The sequence below is a fragment of the Chlamydotis macqueenii genome, chromosome 3 (genome assembly GCF_036417535.1).
Source record: "Chlamydotis macqueenii isolate bChlMac1 chromosome 3, bChlMac1.mat, whole genome shotgun sequence".
NCBI classification, from domain to species: domain Eukaryota; kingdom Metazoa; phylum Chordata; class Aves; order Otidiformes; family Otididae; genus Chlamydotis; species Chlamydotis macqueenii.
In genome coordinates this window covers 111,356,110-111,373,540 of record NC_141558.1, presented here as the reverse complement: position 1 = coordinate 111,373,540, position 17,431 = coordinate 111,356,110, and the positions used below count along the sequence as shown (strand labels likewise).

Below are 17,431 nucleotides of genomic sequence, written 5' to 3'. Positions count from 1 at the left end.
CCGCCTCTTGCCTCCGGCGTCGCCTCCGGATTGGCCGAGCCGCCTGCAACGCGCTGGCGTCACGGGAGTAGCGTGAGCGCCGGCGCTGGGTGCGGAGAGGCGAGGCGGAAGGTAGCGGTGGCGTCCGCCGGGGGCGGGGAGGGGCGCGGGGGGGCACAGTAATGAGGGCGGGCCTGGTCGGGCCTGGTGAGGGTCGGGCTCTGGGGCGGGACACGGGGGATCTCAGCCCCGGCGTCACTGCCCGCCGAAGCGAGGCTGCTTGTTTCCCTCAGAGGGTTTGCGAGCTGTTTTTTCCTGGTTTCGTATTTATTATTATTTTAACGATCTCGGCTTCGAAGTTCCTACGGGCTCCGGGAGCCCGCAGCGGCGAGAGCGCCCGCCCTGCTGCGCTGCCCCCTCTTCCACAGCGCCCGGTCCTCGGCCTGTCGAGCGGCGCGGCCTCGCCCGGGTCCGGGGAGGCCCCGGGGCGGGGGGGGGGGGGCCGTACTTGTTACAAACCTCCGGCAACAGCAGCGGTGCTGTGAGCTTCGCCTGTGCCGTGTGAGCCTGTGAAAAATAGAGATTTTTTACAATGAGGGTGGTGGAACACCGGAACAGGTTGCCCAGAAAGGTGGTGGATGCCCCATCCCTGGAAACATTCAAGGCCAGGTTGGATGTGGCTCTGAGCAACCTGATCTGGCTGGACATGTCCCTGCTCCTTGCAGGGGGGTTGGACTAGATGACCTTTAAAGGTCTCTTCCAACCCAAAATGTTCTATGATTCTATGAAATGGGTTTTTTTCTCCCTTGGAAAGAGGCACACTTTGCTCCTTGGCCATTTAGATGTCACATTGCCTAAAATTGTAGAATTCTTTTAAAATGTACACTAGTTGTGAGACAGCAGTGTTCATGCCTCATGCTGGGGTAGTGACAGAAACGTTGGCACCGCACAGCCTCATCAGCTGGTACAGGAGCTTGTTGCAGACTGCAGAGCTTTCTGAAACAGCTGTGAAACGGGGTGCAAAATGGGTCCTCCTGCATTATATTTGTGTGTACCTATGCATATTTGCTCTCAGACCTGAACAGAGGGTCCTGGCAACAAGGAAATGGTATTCACTTTGGCCTCTTGTGTTTGCAGGGGCATCTTTTGAATGCAGGGAGTTGTGGCACCTGCTGTCACTGAACTACATGTTTATTGCAGTTATAGACTGTGGTTAGGTAGAAGAAGAAATGTGAATACTGTGGTTCTATGAATAAGGATAGTAAAGGAACTGCCATAAATTAGACAGAGTTTGGAGGTGAAGGTGGTGTCTCCAGGGGACTGATTAGAACTGGAACAGGTTGCCCAGAGAGGTGGTTTCCATCCCTGGAAACATTCAAGGCCAGGTTGGACAGGGCTCTGAACAACCTGATCTGGTTGGAAATGTCCCTGCTCCTTTCAGGGGAGTTGGACTAGAGGGCCTTTAAAGGTCCCTTCCAACCCAAACTTTTCTGTGATTCTATGATTATTAATGTCTTGAAAGTATTTCATAGTGTTGTGTCCCCTGTGAAGTGAATGGATGAACAACGCTGAAACGACAGAAGCCAAAAAGTTGTCTGTTGTGATTGTGACAGTGCTGGGGTTGTGCTGACATTTCTCCAAAATGTCCCAAACACAAGCAAGAGAACAGGGAAAATTGAAAACTTCTGGGGAAACAAGAAGAAGAAAGGCATGTTAGTGGAAGGAAACAAAAATGTCCCCCTAGAGAAACTGAACCCTGACATTAAAAGTGATATAGGCTCTCTTTTTGGTCTGTAGAGATTACCTTAAATTCAAGGAGAATATAAAGTGCTCCCGTAATTCAAGATCAGATTTGCTGATCAAGATTTACATGCATGACGTTATTATTTTGAGGTAATTGTCATTGTGGTGATGTGGACTTAATTTGACATTTAATAAGGATGCCTATGTTTCCAACATAATAATTTGTTAAATATATGATAGGTAGTGGTCTGGGTTTAAATCTCTTTAAATAGGTTAACTTAATTCAGTGTCTCAGTCAACGTAAGTGTATGAATGCAGACAATAAAATTTCACCTGTCGTAAAACAGGAATTTTGTGTTACTTCTGCAGTGTGTGCAGCAACAGATTTCTGTGTATTCTGTGATTGTTATGGAAGTTTAAAATTCTTTGTGGATCTTGGCATAGTTTTTGCACTGAAAATCTACGTGTCCTAGCTATTAAGACTTGAGATTAAGTCTTCAGCAAAAGTAAGGTACAGAATTTGATTGTTGTGGGTTGCCAAAGCTAATTTGTGTATTTTTCTACCTTTAGGTAAATTTTTCTTATCTAAATCAAATATAAAGGCAGTAATGTTTGCTAATACATAAAATAGTAAATATATGTGAGTTCATGAACTCACATGTGTTATGTATTTATGTACATTCACGTATATTCCTGTATATTATATACATGTGAAACAGGAATTGATGATTTGCCAGGCCTAACTTGCCTTGGTTTTCAGTGCTTGTCTAATATAACTATACTTTCTTTGAACTTCATTGTGCAGTGGTTAAGATGCAGCCTTGATCAGTGGGCTAAAAGGCACGGCTTCTTTACAGTACCTCCTGAATAGTCCCACTTGTTCAGAGAGGCCAGGTAATACCTACAATGTGTGAGGAAGTGTGCTTGTCTTAACTCATTTTCCTACCTGTAAAATGGGGAAAATACAGTATCTTGCTTCATAGATAGGTCAGAAGAATAAATCCTTTCGTACTTCCGACGCAGTAGGATGCTACCTTCGTGGAGACCATATTACTATCGAGAAGATTCATGCTTGCATTGTGTTGCTTCTACGTTCAGAACTTTGGTAGTTCTAAAATACATGAGGTCCATTTGGGGAAAAAAAAAATCTGTTTTGCTTGGTTTGATTTCAGCATTGAGTGAATGCAGTGCAATTACTCTGTTAGCTTTCTGTGTCTTTATAGTGTTGAATTGCTAGAGGTCTTAATTTTAGAAAAGATTCTCCTCTTCCTCATGGCTCTGGCCAGATTTTCATTCTTTTGCATGTGTAAGAATTTTTCTAGAATGAGATGCGTCCTCTATGTTTTACCTGTAAGCATGCCCTATGAGTTTCACAAACCCATAGAGGCAGAGCATTTTAGAACCAGTACTTATTTTTATTAATTGTAGAGTTTATACATTTTTGAAGTATTAGTCTGATACCCTTTCAAGGTAAAAATATGTAGTAGCTCTTGGAGCCTTGTTAAAAAAAAAGACAGACTTACTTGCTAACGCAATCAGTTATGAACTTTAAAAGCAGTTGGTTACTGAGTTATATTAAAGCTTATGTCATAATGAGTAATGTCTTGATGAAGATATGGCCATATCTGGTATTTAAGGGAGAGCTACTGAGAAGTAGGAAAGGAGACTTACAAGCAGAGAAGTTGATTGAGATACATACTCATTAAAATCAACAGTAACATGTAATTGTATGGAAAACTGCTTTGAACTTTTATTGTAATTGAAAACCAGCCTATTAAATTAAGGACTGTATAGACTTCTTTAATTAGAACATTTTGTATGGAGTGAAATGACGTAAATATGGTTTATTGTGACCTTTGCTACAAATCATGACCTCTGCTATCATGACCTTTGCTGTAAAAAGATAGGAAAAAACAACTGCTACAGATTTTCTGCTGTGATTCTCAAATCAATCATTACTTTTTTCTTTTTTTTTTTTTTTTTTATATACAGAATGTCGGTGGCCACTTACTGTATATTTTGCTATAGACAAATAGGAACGTCTGGTCCAACCACAAAAACACACCTACCATGGAATGATATCAGTAAGTACAGTTCTATATATATTGATCTGAGGTGTTAATAAAAAGGAAAGATCTGTGTTGGGATGACACCACGCATAATTAAATGATAGAAAAGATCTAAATCCCTGAATACTTGCTCATCAAAAGCTTTTATTTGCCTAAAGTGGGTGTCTGCTTCTAACTTTGCTTTGCATAGTGATACGTAAAATGACACCAGCAGATTATCTGGGATTAGAACATGAGATGAGGGACCCTTCAGACCCAATCTTATTAAACTATCTTAAACTCTGTTTTTACTTTTTAACCTCTAAAGCCATGAAAATGTTACATCCATAAATGGTGAATAAAGTTTATTTCTATTGTTTCTTCCTCCTTATTTACTGATACTTGTTCTGCAGTCTTCCCTGCTTAGTCTGTTCTTTCTCTGGTGCCTTCTGTATAGAATGACAATTCTTACAATTCTGAAGTTTATTTTTGAGCATTTAAAGGTAGGGCGTTTCTGTTTCTGCTCTCCAGGAAGCATTGCATTTTTTTTACCTTTTCAACCTTCTCTGCCAGTTATTTCCTTAACATGTAGCTGCCTCTTGTCTGCATTCCAAAATTCTTATGGTCTTGCAAAGATAGAACCTGGTGGTAGTGGTTGTGGGGCAAATCTCCCAATTCATGCTGAGGAAAATAAATTATTCATTATGTGTTCCATTTGGTTTAGTGCTACCGTAATAGTAAGAGTTTCTCTGTATTGAAATCCTTACATCCGGATAATCAGCTCAACTTGTCCAGATAAAATAGCTCAAATCTGACAGGATTCCTTAGACTTAAAAAGGAAATTGTTACAAGTGATATGTGTTTATTCAACTATTTGCTTTATAAATTATGAATGGAATTATTTTAAAAATATTTTTTCTTAGGGAGTTTCTACAGGACTTTTCAATGAACATACCTACTCCTGTATGTATTTATATACACTGAAGAGATATCCATGCCGTATCAGAAAAAGTTAACTCCTTAAAATAGTCTGGAGTTCCATATGAATGCTAGTGATGCACGCAGAGAAAGTTTAATGTTGATTCCTGCAGCTGAGCAATGAATGTAGTTGATAAGTAGCAATACTCAAAGTAAATAGCACTGGCAGGATACATGTTTTATCATCTTGCTTAGGAGAGCAGGAAATTCTAATCAAGTAATGTTTTCTCTGTTTGTAAATTTAGGTATTGATTTCCTGAAAGCCAGAGAGCAATAGAAAATTTTTAAAAAGCGTACTCTCAATGGCTGAAATTCTTACTATCTGGTAATCAAATGCTAGCTGTGTTTATATTGAAGTGATCCGCACAGCTTTGTTTGACATGGCTTTTTCATTTTTTCCAGGAAAAATTGCAAAGGTAACTGGATCACTTATACTAGGGTAAGTTCTAACTGACAAGCGTATATGTAATTTATGCATACAGGTAAAATTTTAATTCACGTATCTTTCAAAAAACATGACAATATTAGGGGACCTTTAGACGTGGTAGAATATAATCTTGAAGCACATTTTCGGATAGTTATTAGTTATTTTAAGTATTTTAGAGTCTTTTCTCTACTTTGTTAAATTAAAATTATCTGCAGACTATTATATATTTGGTAAAATCTGTATGATTTATACCAACATGATTTTTAACATATTTTTTGCCATCATAATTTTTAAAAAGTTAATATTCATGTGCAGTTTTCTTCTATTTAAAGAGGCTTTATATTCATTACATATGAAGTCCTTTCCTTAAAGAAGTTACTGCAAATCGATACTCAAGCCATACATCAAGAAAAACTTAAATCCTATGTATATGTACGGACAACTTCTCTAAATCCAAGAGAATATCAAGGTAAGATGCATAATTGTTTGGATTTTTAGAATAGAATTTGAAGAGAATAGAATGTTTCTGGAAGTCACCCTTATGTAAGGAAAGATATATTTCCTGAAATGTTACCAAAATAATATTTTTCACAAGGTCGACAAGTTTATTTTAAGCTAGTGGTTGTTTTTTTTAAGATAGTTCTATACATACAGTTCTGTATATACATACAGTTCTCTATATGAGATAATTCTATGTATATCCATATGTATATATGTGTGTGTGTATTTCATATAGATATATGTATATGAAAAATAATGTAATAGAACTGCCTTTCAGACTTCCAGTAATCTAAAAATACTCTTGTAGGTATCACATACCAAGCCAGAAAAGAAATCCATAAAGCAGTGAGGAAAATTCTAGAAACAGAAGCTAAAATTTTCCGGAGACCTCTTAATGGTAGGTATTGAAAACATGGCTTTATCTATTACTATTATTTTGAATAGTAAAACATAAGCCTTTTAGAAAGTAAAATAATTTTCCTTGTAAGCTTAAGATGTTCTTTTGTGTTTGAAATGGTGGTAATATTACTATCATTTTCTGAGTTAATATAGAATATTGGTATCTTTGCTATGCATTGCAACCATTCCTTTCCTTAAAGTAAATGAAAGTGATGGTTAAGAAGAGATTTGAGATCTTTTTTCTTTCCCGTTTCAGAAGAGGTTTGAAGCTTAAGATACCAGGTTAATATTTGATACCAGTTTTGTGTACAACAAGTCTTTACAGGATGAAGTACTCTCAAAATTTCATTTTAGAAAAGTATGTTATACTTCCGTCAGAATTGCCAATATTAACTAAAATCAGCATGATGTTTTGGTAACAGTATGTCACTGCTTGTAAAAGTAATTTAAAATAAAAATTTCAATTCATATAGGAAACTGTGCTCCTGAGGCATACTATCTGTTCTCATTTAACTATCTGTTAAATGGTTATAACAATATGTACCTCCACTGTGGTGCTGTGAAATTAATTGTTCAAGGTCAGAGCCTCAAGAGTTGCTAATAATTTCCAGCTCCTGCTGGAAGCTGGCAATTCTGGTTGGTAGGTGCCAGCCAGGGTGTGTATGTGTAACATATGTATGAAATATCAACTTGGTACCACTGAAATGAGTCAAAACCATCCTATTAATTTAAGGATCAGCTTTTTATTAATGCCACTCTGTCATTGTTTATTGTACTAATTTAATATTTAATATTAAAATATTACACTCTAAATTACTGTTAATGGCTAATATTCAAATATTAAAAGAAACAGATTTTTTTTTTAACTCAACGAATAGAAAGGTGACTGTTAAAATGCTCATTAGTAACAACTTGGGTTTTATTTGTTTCCTCGTAAAGAACAATTCAGTACATTTGATGGAGAAGATCATGAGTGTGCTTTATGGCTCCTCTTAAAGAGAAGTCAGTCAGAAGACAAAGAGGTCCGACTGCAGGCTGTTCAAGACCTGGCAAAAAACAGTCACTGGCATGGTAACGTATGCTGATGTAGCCTAATTCATCCCAGACATGCGATGAAGTCTCAGTTAGCTGTTGCAAGTCTGCTACCAACATGAAAAAAGGCTAGTAGCTGCAAGGAGTGTAAATATGCTCTGAAATTTGGTATAAAATGTTGAGGATTTATTTACATTTCAAGCAATTCTTCTTCACTAGTACCCCGATACAGAGTGTGTATCTGTAGCGCGGGCCTCTCTCTGTTTCCTCACTAGAGAATCGCAGCCACTGCCGTGGTGTGGGAGAGCATTCATGTTCGTTACTTCCTTAGCTTTCCTGTTGGGATTGCTGACAAGGTCACTAGTTTTGGCAGTGATTTTTATAAGGCTCTGTAGGGGAGTGGGTTTAAGGGCATGGCTCAGCTAATAAAAATTGATTAGGAGCTAATAGGTAGTAACGGCAAACTAGAGGTAGAGGATTTGTATGTGCAAGCGTTATTTGTAAGCCATTTTCTATCCCAGTTATAACTTAGTAGTAGTAAGTCCTCCCTGTTCCTCTAGCAGCGAGTATCCTTGAAACTCCAAGTAAAGAGGGAGGGTTGTGTGTATATGTGTGTCCTCCTCCACCCTCCATCACTAGTCCATATAAGCTAGGTAACTCTCTAATCTCGATGCTCGTTGTTCTGGTAGTCTAGTCAGTCGAAGACCTTTCAGTCTTCCAGTGCAATTCCACGCCAAGAAATTTGTCTTGTTTCAGATTGTCTCTGTGAAATTCTAATAAATTATCCCAAGCAGTTTACCTCAAAAAAAGCTGTGTTTGAAAACATTTGAAAGGTAGGATGTACCAAAAATGAAGCTATGTGTACTAATTTAGTATAACCATCTTGTGTTCGCAGCAGAGTATTATCTGTTAGCAGGTGATCTCAGTGTACAAGATGGCCAGTACTTGGAAATCTAGTTGCTTTTTGTTATCTCCTTTTCTCTGTAGTGCTCGTTGTATAGTATTTGGATATTTTGCAAATGCTAGTTATTCTTGCAAGCTACCTTATGAGGGAAACAGGCTTTTTTTTTAACCTGATATTCCAAAACTGAGTCCAAGAAAGATTAAGACTGAAAATATGTGCTCACTTTTCACAGCTAGGACCACGTTCATCATAACCTGTTACCATAAATACGGTTGTCCAAGCACAACTTCAGTGACTTCAATTTGCAGCTGTGATCTGCACCAAAGAAAAAAGATGGTCAATCTATAACTGTTTGTGAAAAGTGTGTTTTAGATGGGTTGTCAGTTTTATTCTAGAGTTTTGTAACAGTAACAAGGATAGAAATTAGTTTTTATAAAAAAGTATTGATCCACTTTAAGATTATGTTTTCTTTTCCTTCAGTTTGCCACTTAATTTCAGTACGTAATTTTCAATTTCTCCATTTTGGGTTTTGGAAAGCAACAGTAGTTACTGTATAAGTCTGATTTCCCTTCAGTAGGGCAACTGAAAGTCTGTCTTGTATCTTCAGTAAGGAAGGGCTACTTAAAACTACAGTGGTGCTATCCTGCCTTTTCTGAGGTCACCTGATTTTGTGACTTCAAAAATTTTGTTGAAGGCTTTTGTATCATTTAAAATTAGGTGTCTGTGTCTTGGCAGCATTTGGATTTAAGGCTATATTTTTAATACTGTATGCAGAAAGAAAATATGCATATGGCTATGCCTTTCAAATTTTAACTGAAGTCCGGGGGATTCAGCTTAGCTTTGAAGTCCTTGTACTTCTTTGGCAATATTGAACGTTTGCTTTTGCTTGTGTTCAACTTACCTGTTCAACATACTCCTTTGTCAAACTGGTCTATAATGAACAATCAGTGCCCAGGTGTATTTCAGTTTAGTATAGGCTGGCCTAACAACTGCGACATTTGTCTTTCGGAATTTGTGATTACAAAATCAGAGCTTATTTAAGTAGATTGCAGAGAGGTGGTTCTCTTTTCAAGTACGCTAACAAACTAGATCAGAAACTACGTTTAAAACCAAATGCAATACATAAGGTTAGCTTTAGCCCTAACACTGAGGTTCTTGTACTACAGATTATCAGTATGGTACAGTTGCGCAAACCTGCGATCAAAGGACTGCTATAGGTTTGGCTCGGTCCAAAGACATCGACCTACGCTTTTTCCTGCCTCCTCCACCGTTGCCAAAAATAAAGAATGTAAGTAAATTAAAAGAAAGTATACCAAAGTATGAAGTTTAAAGCTTACTTTTCATCACTCGGTTGGTGGTTTTAGAATTATCAGTCTTTATGGGTGTAACTATTAAACCAAAGTTGCAGAGCACTCAAGTCCAGAGTTCCTATTTTATGGCCTTAGTAATACAGCTGATTCCATTATTTCAGATCTTTCTTTTCTCTGTATTTGGCTTCATGCTTTGAACAAATTTAAAAGTTATTTATGCTTATTTCTCACAGGATTATCCCACAGAAGATGAACTTCGCTTGTTGTTAGTATCTTTACCTCAAACTGGTCTTGATCCATGTGTTCAGTACTTCACATCTCTTGCTTTACGTGAAAGTAGTCAGACTCTCGCTGCACAAAGGGTGAGTTTCCCCACCTGCAGAACAGAACTATTTGGGTTCTTTGTTCCTGCAGAGCTCAGATACAAACCAATTTCCATATTCTTGAGCATTATAAGAGGAACAGAAATACAGAAACATTGTGACTGTACAACATAAGTAAATCTCTTGTGAGTGTCAATCTCTTCTCACAAGTAACAAGCAATAGGACAAGAGGAAGTGGCCTCAAGTTGCACCAGGGGAGGTTTAGATTGGATATGAGGAAAAATTTCTTCACCAAAAGGGTTCTCAAGCATTGGGACAGGCTGCCCAGGAAAGTGGTTGAGTCACTATCTCTGGAGGCTTTTTAAAGACGTGCAGATGTGGTGCTTAGGGACGTGGTTTGGTGGTGGACTTGGCAGTGTTAGGTTAACAGTTGGACTCAATGATCTTAAAGGTCTTTTCCAACTTAAATGATCCTATGATTCTGTGATACAGTCTGTGTGCTTGAAAGCTTGTTTATCTTCGCTTACAAGCCTTCACATAAAGCAGATATTTCAACATTTTGTCCAGAACATTTCCTTCCCCTTGCAGTGCTCATAACATGGTTTTTCACATTCCATCTTACTGTTGTTTGAGTGTTCTTTTACTGCTAAGATGATTAAAGCTCTGTTAAGTCTCACTAGCAAACTAGCTGTCAGCACACTTTTAAAAGGTAAACTCCATTGTATCATGTGGAAATGCCTCCCTGTAATAGATCAGTGTTGCCAAAACCAGAATTGGAATAGTGTAGTGGTCTCTTTGGACTTGGAACTTTAGGAATTCTTCAGCTTTCTCTGTCCAGCAACTTCCTAAGTGGCTTTAGAAATGTTAGCTAAGGTGCTGTTATTGCTTAAAAATAGTAAGTGTAGTGCCAGTGTCATGCACTCTCTCTTGTGCATTTTATTTTTTATTTAAAAATTGTGATCTTTAAAAACTGGTGGTTATTTTTTTTTAAGATGCAATAATAATAATCACTGTCATATTTTAATAATTATGCCTGACAGGCTTTATTTAGAGATTTCAAGTGCAATAACTCTTTATTTCCTATGACACAGTTATGTGTAATATTTTTACACTATGACTCCTTTATTGTTTTTGCAGCCAGAGCTCTTGCTATACAAAAGGAGCTTTGGTAAGACAACACACTAGGAGGCATTTTGATAATCACACTGTTCTAGAAAACTGCTCTTTAGTGAAGTTATGCTGGTCTTCCTACTGCATGATTGAGACAGACTGGTCTTCAGGGACTGTGCTATGTTGAAGACCTTTTTTCCCTCCTCTTTTTATTTTTGCAACTATGGAAGTCTAGATTCAGTCTGACTCTTGCTTTTTTTGCTTAAGCAAACAGTCTTAAAATAAGAGATTCATTAACAATGTGAAAATCCTACATTTTCCCCCTTTATTGCATGTTTTGAAGTTAATAGACTGTAGAGGTTACTGACTGAAAATCTGTTTAATATTTTCAGTTAAAATTAGTAGATATTTTTATGGTGTACTGTTGTGTAATTTGTACATTTTGAAAAATAGATGCATACTGTGCACTCTTTATAGCAATTCCTATAGATCATTACACACAATGTTTTAGTTTAGAAATGCTTATTTTATGTAGCCATTTGGAATGTGGTATAATTTTTACTGATTCTCATTTCAGGGAGGCTTATGGTGTTTTGGAGGAAATGGACTTCCATACTGTGAAACATTGAGTAAAATCCCTTCAGAGACAGTGGAACTTTTTTGCTTGCAAGCTTTAGTGCAGCATTCTAAGGTAATTTGTCCTTTAAATTGTAACTGAAAAGCTACATTTATAAACATTTCTTTGTAGTGCTTTCTCATCTGTTGGGAAGGAGTTGCTATTTCCTTCTATCCTACCCCTTGCCCCATTCTGTAAGGGTGTTCAGACAACTGAGACTGGTATGAATTGGAAGGCAGCATAACTGTATTCTTTTCTCATGGCAAGTGTATGTAAGTCCTGTTATTGTTTCTAATTAGCCCATATAAGTTCCCCTGTAATAGATCTGTATATATCTTTCAAGAAGTAAAAGAGGCAGCAGGGGAGAATGCCTAAAGTCCAGGTGGACAAGTCTTCTTTATGTAGGGCTGCCTCCAGCTGGCACTCAGAGTCATTGGAGATAGATATTATGAGGAAACAGTGTTTCCGCTCTGAGGCTTCTTAGTAAGTAATTATGTGAAATTCTCAGTGCAAAGTGTGTGTGGGTTTGTGTGAGTTGGTATACATCAATTCAGAAAACTTACAAGCAATCTCTTCTTATGGCTCTTAATCTAACGCTAGTGCCAAGTTTCCAGAAAGCAAAGTAGCCTCATCAATTCACTCTAACCAGAAGCCAGAATGAAATGGAAACCTTTACTATTCACAAAGGTCCCTCCTTCAAGGGTCACTGCCTTTGCACAGAATATTGCACGGCGTACAGCTAATACGGTGCATCTTCATACTGCATCTACGGTGCATACTGCAGGACCAGTATGTTCTTTGCAGACACAGGTGAAGAGTATTGAGGATTTTGTGTACCACACATTTCTAAGCACTGTAGACAACACGTTCAAGTTACGAGCATCTGGCCAATGTCACAGGTTGACATTGCAGCTAATTGTTCATCTGCTTGAAATAGAATCTATTGTTACCCCTAAAATCAATAATGATAGCAGTACTATTTGGAAAGTAGAAATACCTTTGTATTTCAAAGAGAAGGGATTATAATGATTGCATTTGAGGTGATGTACAGCAAGACAGGTAGCTCTGGTTGAGATAGTGCTTTAACAAATGCAAACAATTGTCCTGTTCAGACTCTTGAACTTTAGTTGAAATTTGATCATGCCAAGTAGAGAGCAGTGTCATCTCCCTCAGATGTGAAGGAGAGCAGTGATGGTACTCAGCATCTTTCAGGTTGTCAATCCCTAGAAATCACACATTTAGCATATTAAGATATGTACTTCCTCTTCAACTACAGCATAATAAATTCTAGATGGATAAGAATTCATATGTAATAAGGGCTCTGCATTGCATCGGCTTTTAAAAATTCCCTAATTTGTAAATTAACAGCATCTCAAAGAACCTTTTACGAAACATCTAATTATTGTCATTATATTTACTGTATAATGCTAGGTTTCTTCTCATTGTGATAAAATTGAAGCTAAAGGAGGCCTTCAGCTACTACAGAGGATATACCAGCTACGTAAAGATTCAGCAAAAATCCAAAGGAACATAATTCGCATTATTGGAAATATGGCTTTGGATGAACGTCTTCATTCATCCATAGTACGTGCAGGTAAAAGGAAAGCAAGTGCAAGCAGTCTGCGTGTCAGATTTCTATTCTAAAATTTTCAGAGGATTCAGTGCTTTTGTAAAATGCAATGGAGAGTGGGGTGGTTTGTATATTTAGGGGGTGGGGAGGTGTGGTAGTTGGGATTTTTTTTTTAAATAAAAAAAATGTGGACAGTTTAGATTGTGTTGATTAAGAACTCCTGTATGCTCTCTACCCAATATATGTCAGTGCAACAGGGGTGTTCTAACTCTGATGAATGGTGAAAATTTGGACTTGGTTGATACTCGTTTCACATTACTAGCAAAAATCTTTTGAGTTTCCTACTCTTACTGATCATCTGCTTTGTAAATTATTTTTTTTTTAATTGACTGTGTTTTAGTCTCATAAAGGAAAAGACCAGCTTGCAGGCCTTACCTTTTGCAAGAAAGTGAAATATGCCTTCCTGCCCTCCCTTGTTTCATGTTAGGATGCTAACCTGCTAAGCCTTGCTCTGATGCCCCTTTTTTTAATACAACCTAAATATCAGAATGAAATTAATCTTTCTAGTTCTGTATAAAATAAATATTTCCCAATGTTTTATTAGGAAAGAAATAAAAAGAAAACCAGAAAATATCAACATGCTGTTATATACATCTGAGCTGGTGTCTGCCTCTTTTTTTAATCTGCCTGTTGCAAAAAGAAGTACCAAAGGCACAGGGAAAGACCACGAGGGTGATTAAAAATTTGGAATAGCTGTGGTAGAAAGAATAACTACACTAAGACACTTAGTTTGGAAAAAGCAACTGAAGGAGAATGTGATGGAGGCTTAAAAAATCCTCACTGGCATAGAGATGGCAAAGAGGGAATACTCATCTACTGTTTCTCATAACGCAGACCGACAGTTCTTGTACATTAAATTATTGAGAGGCAAAACAAATAAATATATATTTCTTTCATACAGTGCATGACTGAATTAGAACTTGCCACAAAACATTGTGGTTGCTGAAGACTTACAAAGCTTCAAAAAGTGATCAGACAAATTGGTGGAAAGAAAAATATATAAAGCTCTACACACAGAAGCCAAGCTGATTATAGAAAGCTGAGAGGGTGTAGTGGAGAATCAACACTGTACGCTTCCCCTTTTATTGTTCTATTTGTTTATTATTCCGCAATTTCCATTACTGCTCACTTTTTCAGAAGGACAGTGGACTACAAAGGCCTTTGGTCTCAGCTCTAGCAACATTCTTATGGTGACTGCTAAAACCATACATATAGAGGAAGAGATGGTAACAGAAGAATCAGCAGCAAGAGCTCCCAGTACAAACAGAATTTTTGGCAGTGAACTGGACTCCAGAGATGAGCAGTTGAATGCTGCTGGTCAAGAGTTGATAAGACTTCCCTTGTGTAGCTGGATGATGCTTAAGAAGAAAGAACCTCTAAGGCTCTTTCCCTTTGCAAAAACTGCTGGCACAGGAAGAGGAAGAAAAATAGTGATGCACTGTGTGGTAGCTGTGGCATGGTGTCTGGAGGCAGAAGGACTCTGAACACTGTTTTTGATCCTCCGTCTTGGCTCGTTTAAGAGAAATCCAGAACCAGAGACCTTGTTAGTCTTTCATTGTATTTGGGGAACTGAAAATAGGTTTTAGATCGTATTCTTCTTAAGGAGAACTTGCACAGTGGTCAACATATATTCTGCTTAGAAATGTAATTTAAATATATCAGTCTTATAAAATTGGCAGTTCTCAAAGGTACTTGCATTTAATCAGTGTGTCAGTTAATTCTTTTCCTAATTCCACAGTGAACAAACCATCTTGAATTAGCAACTTACTGGATATACTAGTAACAATGTATTGTGCATGATTTTGAAACAGTCCTCGTTAAGTAAACTGTTTCTTCTTGTTCAAATCAGCCTCTATTTGAATATCTCTCTTCAAAGTCTTCTCAGTTTTTATTTATGAACTCAGCTTCAATGGAATTATGATTAATAGACCACTCTTGCTAGCAGCAACAAGATTTATGAGGTTTTTAAAGAAAAATATGTGTCTGTGTGTATAAATGATATTCCTTTGCATTTCTCAGTAGTTTATGAACATCCCCATCTGTGTCTAAGAAACTGTATTTTACACCTTGGGTAAGGTATTATAAAGTGTCTATTTTTTCTTGAAGTAGCTATGAGTTAAAATTTTATTGAGGATTGTATTCAAAGGTTTGCTTCATTACTTCTTTTATGTTTCTTAGGTATTAAGAGTTTACTGGTTTTAGAATAGCGAGGGCATTTTAATTCCTTAAATGGTTTTTCACACACTGGATTTTAAAGTCTGAAATGGTTGTACTCTTCACAGCAAGCATCAGTTTTTCCACCTGCCATTATTCCTGTGGGTTGTTTTCTATGTATTTCTTATGCTTTAAACTTCATTTTTTTCTCTGGGACATTTATTTTCTTTATCTTTCTTGCATCTTACCTGCAAAAAGACACTTGAGATCTGTTCTCTCTCTAGCAACTGCACTGACCTGCTGATACACTTTCTTTTTCTTCTGAGAAGGTATTCTCTTTCAGATCATAAGCTAAGCAGTAGTAAAATACCTCTTCACCACTCTGAATTTCTGAGGTTCCAGTTGTCTAGCGTTGGCTTTCCTGCAGTAAAGAGAGTGGATTGAAATAATTTGTTTTGATGTTAGCATTCTTAAGTTTTAAAATCTATTTTCACAGGTGTACTTTGAAGGATGCTGTTTCTGAATTCTTTTGTTTGGATGATGTTTCTAATTAGTTAACCTGCCATTTTATTTTTTCAATGTAGGTTGGATTTCTGTACTTGCTGAAGTAATGAAATCTCCTCATGTCATTCAGTCTTCTCATGCATCCAGAGCTTTGGCTAATCTAGACAGGGACACGGTGCAAGAAAAGTATCCAGATGGTGTTTATATCTTACATCCACAATATCGTAGCAGGTAAAGCAGAAGCAGATACTGTACATGCTGTACTTTGAGTTGCTTGTTACACTGTTCAGTTACAGAACTTTGTAAGAGCTGATGTTGGAGTGTTGCTGTACTTATGTCACCTGCTCCTCCTGTTCTTTGGTGGGTTGAGAGGACTGAATTCAGATTCTCAGGAGAACAACAGATATGCTCGGAGCAGTCCGTAGCCGTGAAAGGAGTATTATTGTACTGCATGGAAAAACCCAAACACAAGCCATGAGATGAGTTATTGCTTTGCATGTGTTGCAACCATTTAACCTTTGCACTGGCTGTCTTGTTACAGCCGTGTAATTACTCTGCTGGCAGCAGCACGTGTTGGCCTAAGATGCAGTAGATGTCCAGCTTCAGCTTCTTTTAATAGTGATTGTGTATCTGGGACTGAAGCAGTCTCCAACGTGGTAATGTCACTTAGTAGCAACTATTCCCTGGGTCATTGGTGTTAGTCAGCTTACAGTGAAGATCTAATTTGATGATAAAGCTGAAACTACCAAGCTGCATTAACAGTAGCTGGAGAGAATGGTGTTTTTCTTTACAGAAAAATATGACTTATGAGATGGTTACTTTCCATACCTCATTTTCTATCTCTCTCTTCTGGGTGGATCCCTGTTTTTTATCTTGATCTGAGTATCTTCTTTGAAATATCATAAAATGTTGTCCATAAGATTAGAAATCACATATAGCATTAAAAATAGCTTTTTGGCATCCCTTAGGTTAAAAGTTCTGTGTAAATTTAATTTGCTAAAAGAATATGTACTGTGCATCTCTTAAAAATTCTTTTTTTATATCAGTCAGCCCATCAGAGCAGACATCCTTTTTGTTCATGGTCTTATGGGAGCAGCGTTTAAAACTTGGCGACAGCAAGACATTGACCGGCGTTTGGATAAAAAGGCTTCAGAAGGGGAAGAGGACTATAGCCAGTGCTGGCCAAAGGTAAAATGACAATAGCATTTTCACGTGCAGCTGCTGTTTTCTCATTTACGAGAACTGTCCAGAGGATCTAGAATTACACTGTCTGACAGTTGTCTTTTTTGAATCAAATTACTTGTAATCTGTTATACAAGTAGCACTTTCCAAGTTCCTGATATTTTTTTTGTTAGACAACTGAAATTTTGAACAGATTGTTCTTGCAAAGGAAATTCCCTGCTAAATTTAATGCTCTCAACATCACTCACTTGGTAGTGAAAGAGGAGGCAATGACTGCTTTCCTTATCTCTTTTTTTTTTTTTTTCTGATGAAACATTATTGCTGAGAGAAAGATACGTGAAATTACTTTTAAAATTAAGTATCCTTTCTTATATAGATATCTGAGTACCTCAATTTTTGCAGATTGCTGCTTAAATATTGTTGGTAAAATAAGTAATTACTGCTTCAAGCAATTCGCATTGGGATACCACCAAGTTCCTCTATAAAACTTAAATTGATCGGTCCTGTTGCTAATCTTAGTCATTCTTCTTTCACCCAGGAGAGGGAGCCGGGAATGCACGAGTTAGTAATCCATCTACCTACTTTGCCTAC

At 37.6% G+C, this 17,431-nt stretch overlaps 1 protein-coding gene across 5 annotated transcripts in view; it reads left to right on the top strand.

The window, feature by feature from the left end:
- Nucleotides 1–93: 93 nt before the first annotated feature.
- Nucleotides 94–17,431, top strand: part of SERAC1 (serine active site containing 1) — a 29,496-nt gene continuing 12,158 nt past the window's right edge. For 4 of the 5 annotated variants that reach the window (XR_015258306.1, XM_086745940.1, XM_086745939.1 and 1 more), the window contains exons 1-12: nt 1,852–1,872; nt 3,715–3,806; nt 5,151–5,187; nt 5,508–5,644; nt 5,984–6,073; nt 7,015–7,146; nt 9,178–9,299; nt 9,555–9,683; nt 11,332–11,445; nt 12,802–12,964; nt 15,739–15,889; nt 16,705–16,846. Coding sequence is in view for 4 of the 5 variants with exons in the window: in XM_086745940.1 (XP_086602066.1) it covers nt 3,716–3,806; nt 5,151–5,187; nt 5,508–5,644; nt 5,984–6,073; nt 7,015–7,146; nt 9,178–9,299; nt 9,555–9,683; nt 11,332–11,445; nt 12,802–12,964; nt 15,739–15,889; nt 16,705–16,846 (1,308 nt within the window). In the remaining variant the exon portion in view is untranslated. Of the gene's footprint in view, nt 112–1,851; nt 1,873–3,714; nt 3,807–5,150; nt 5,188–5,507; nt 5,645–5,983; nt 6,074–7,014; nt 7,147–9,177; nt 9,300–9,554; nt 9,684–11,331; nt 11,446–12,801; nt 12,965–15,738; nt 15,890–16,704; nt 16,847–17,431 lie in introns of those variants that run through there. The other variant, XM_086745941.1, reaches the window with a different exon arrangement.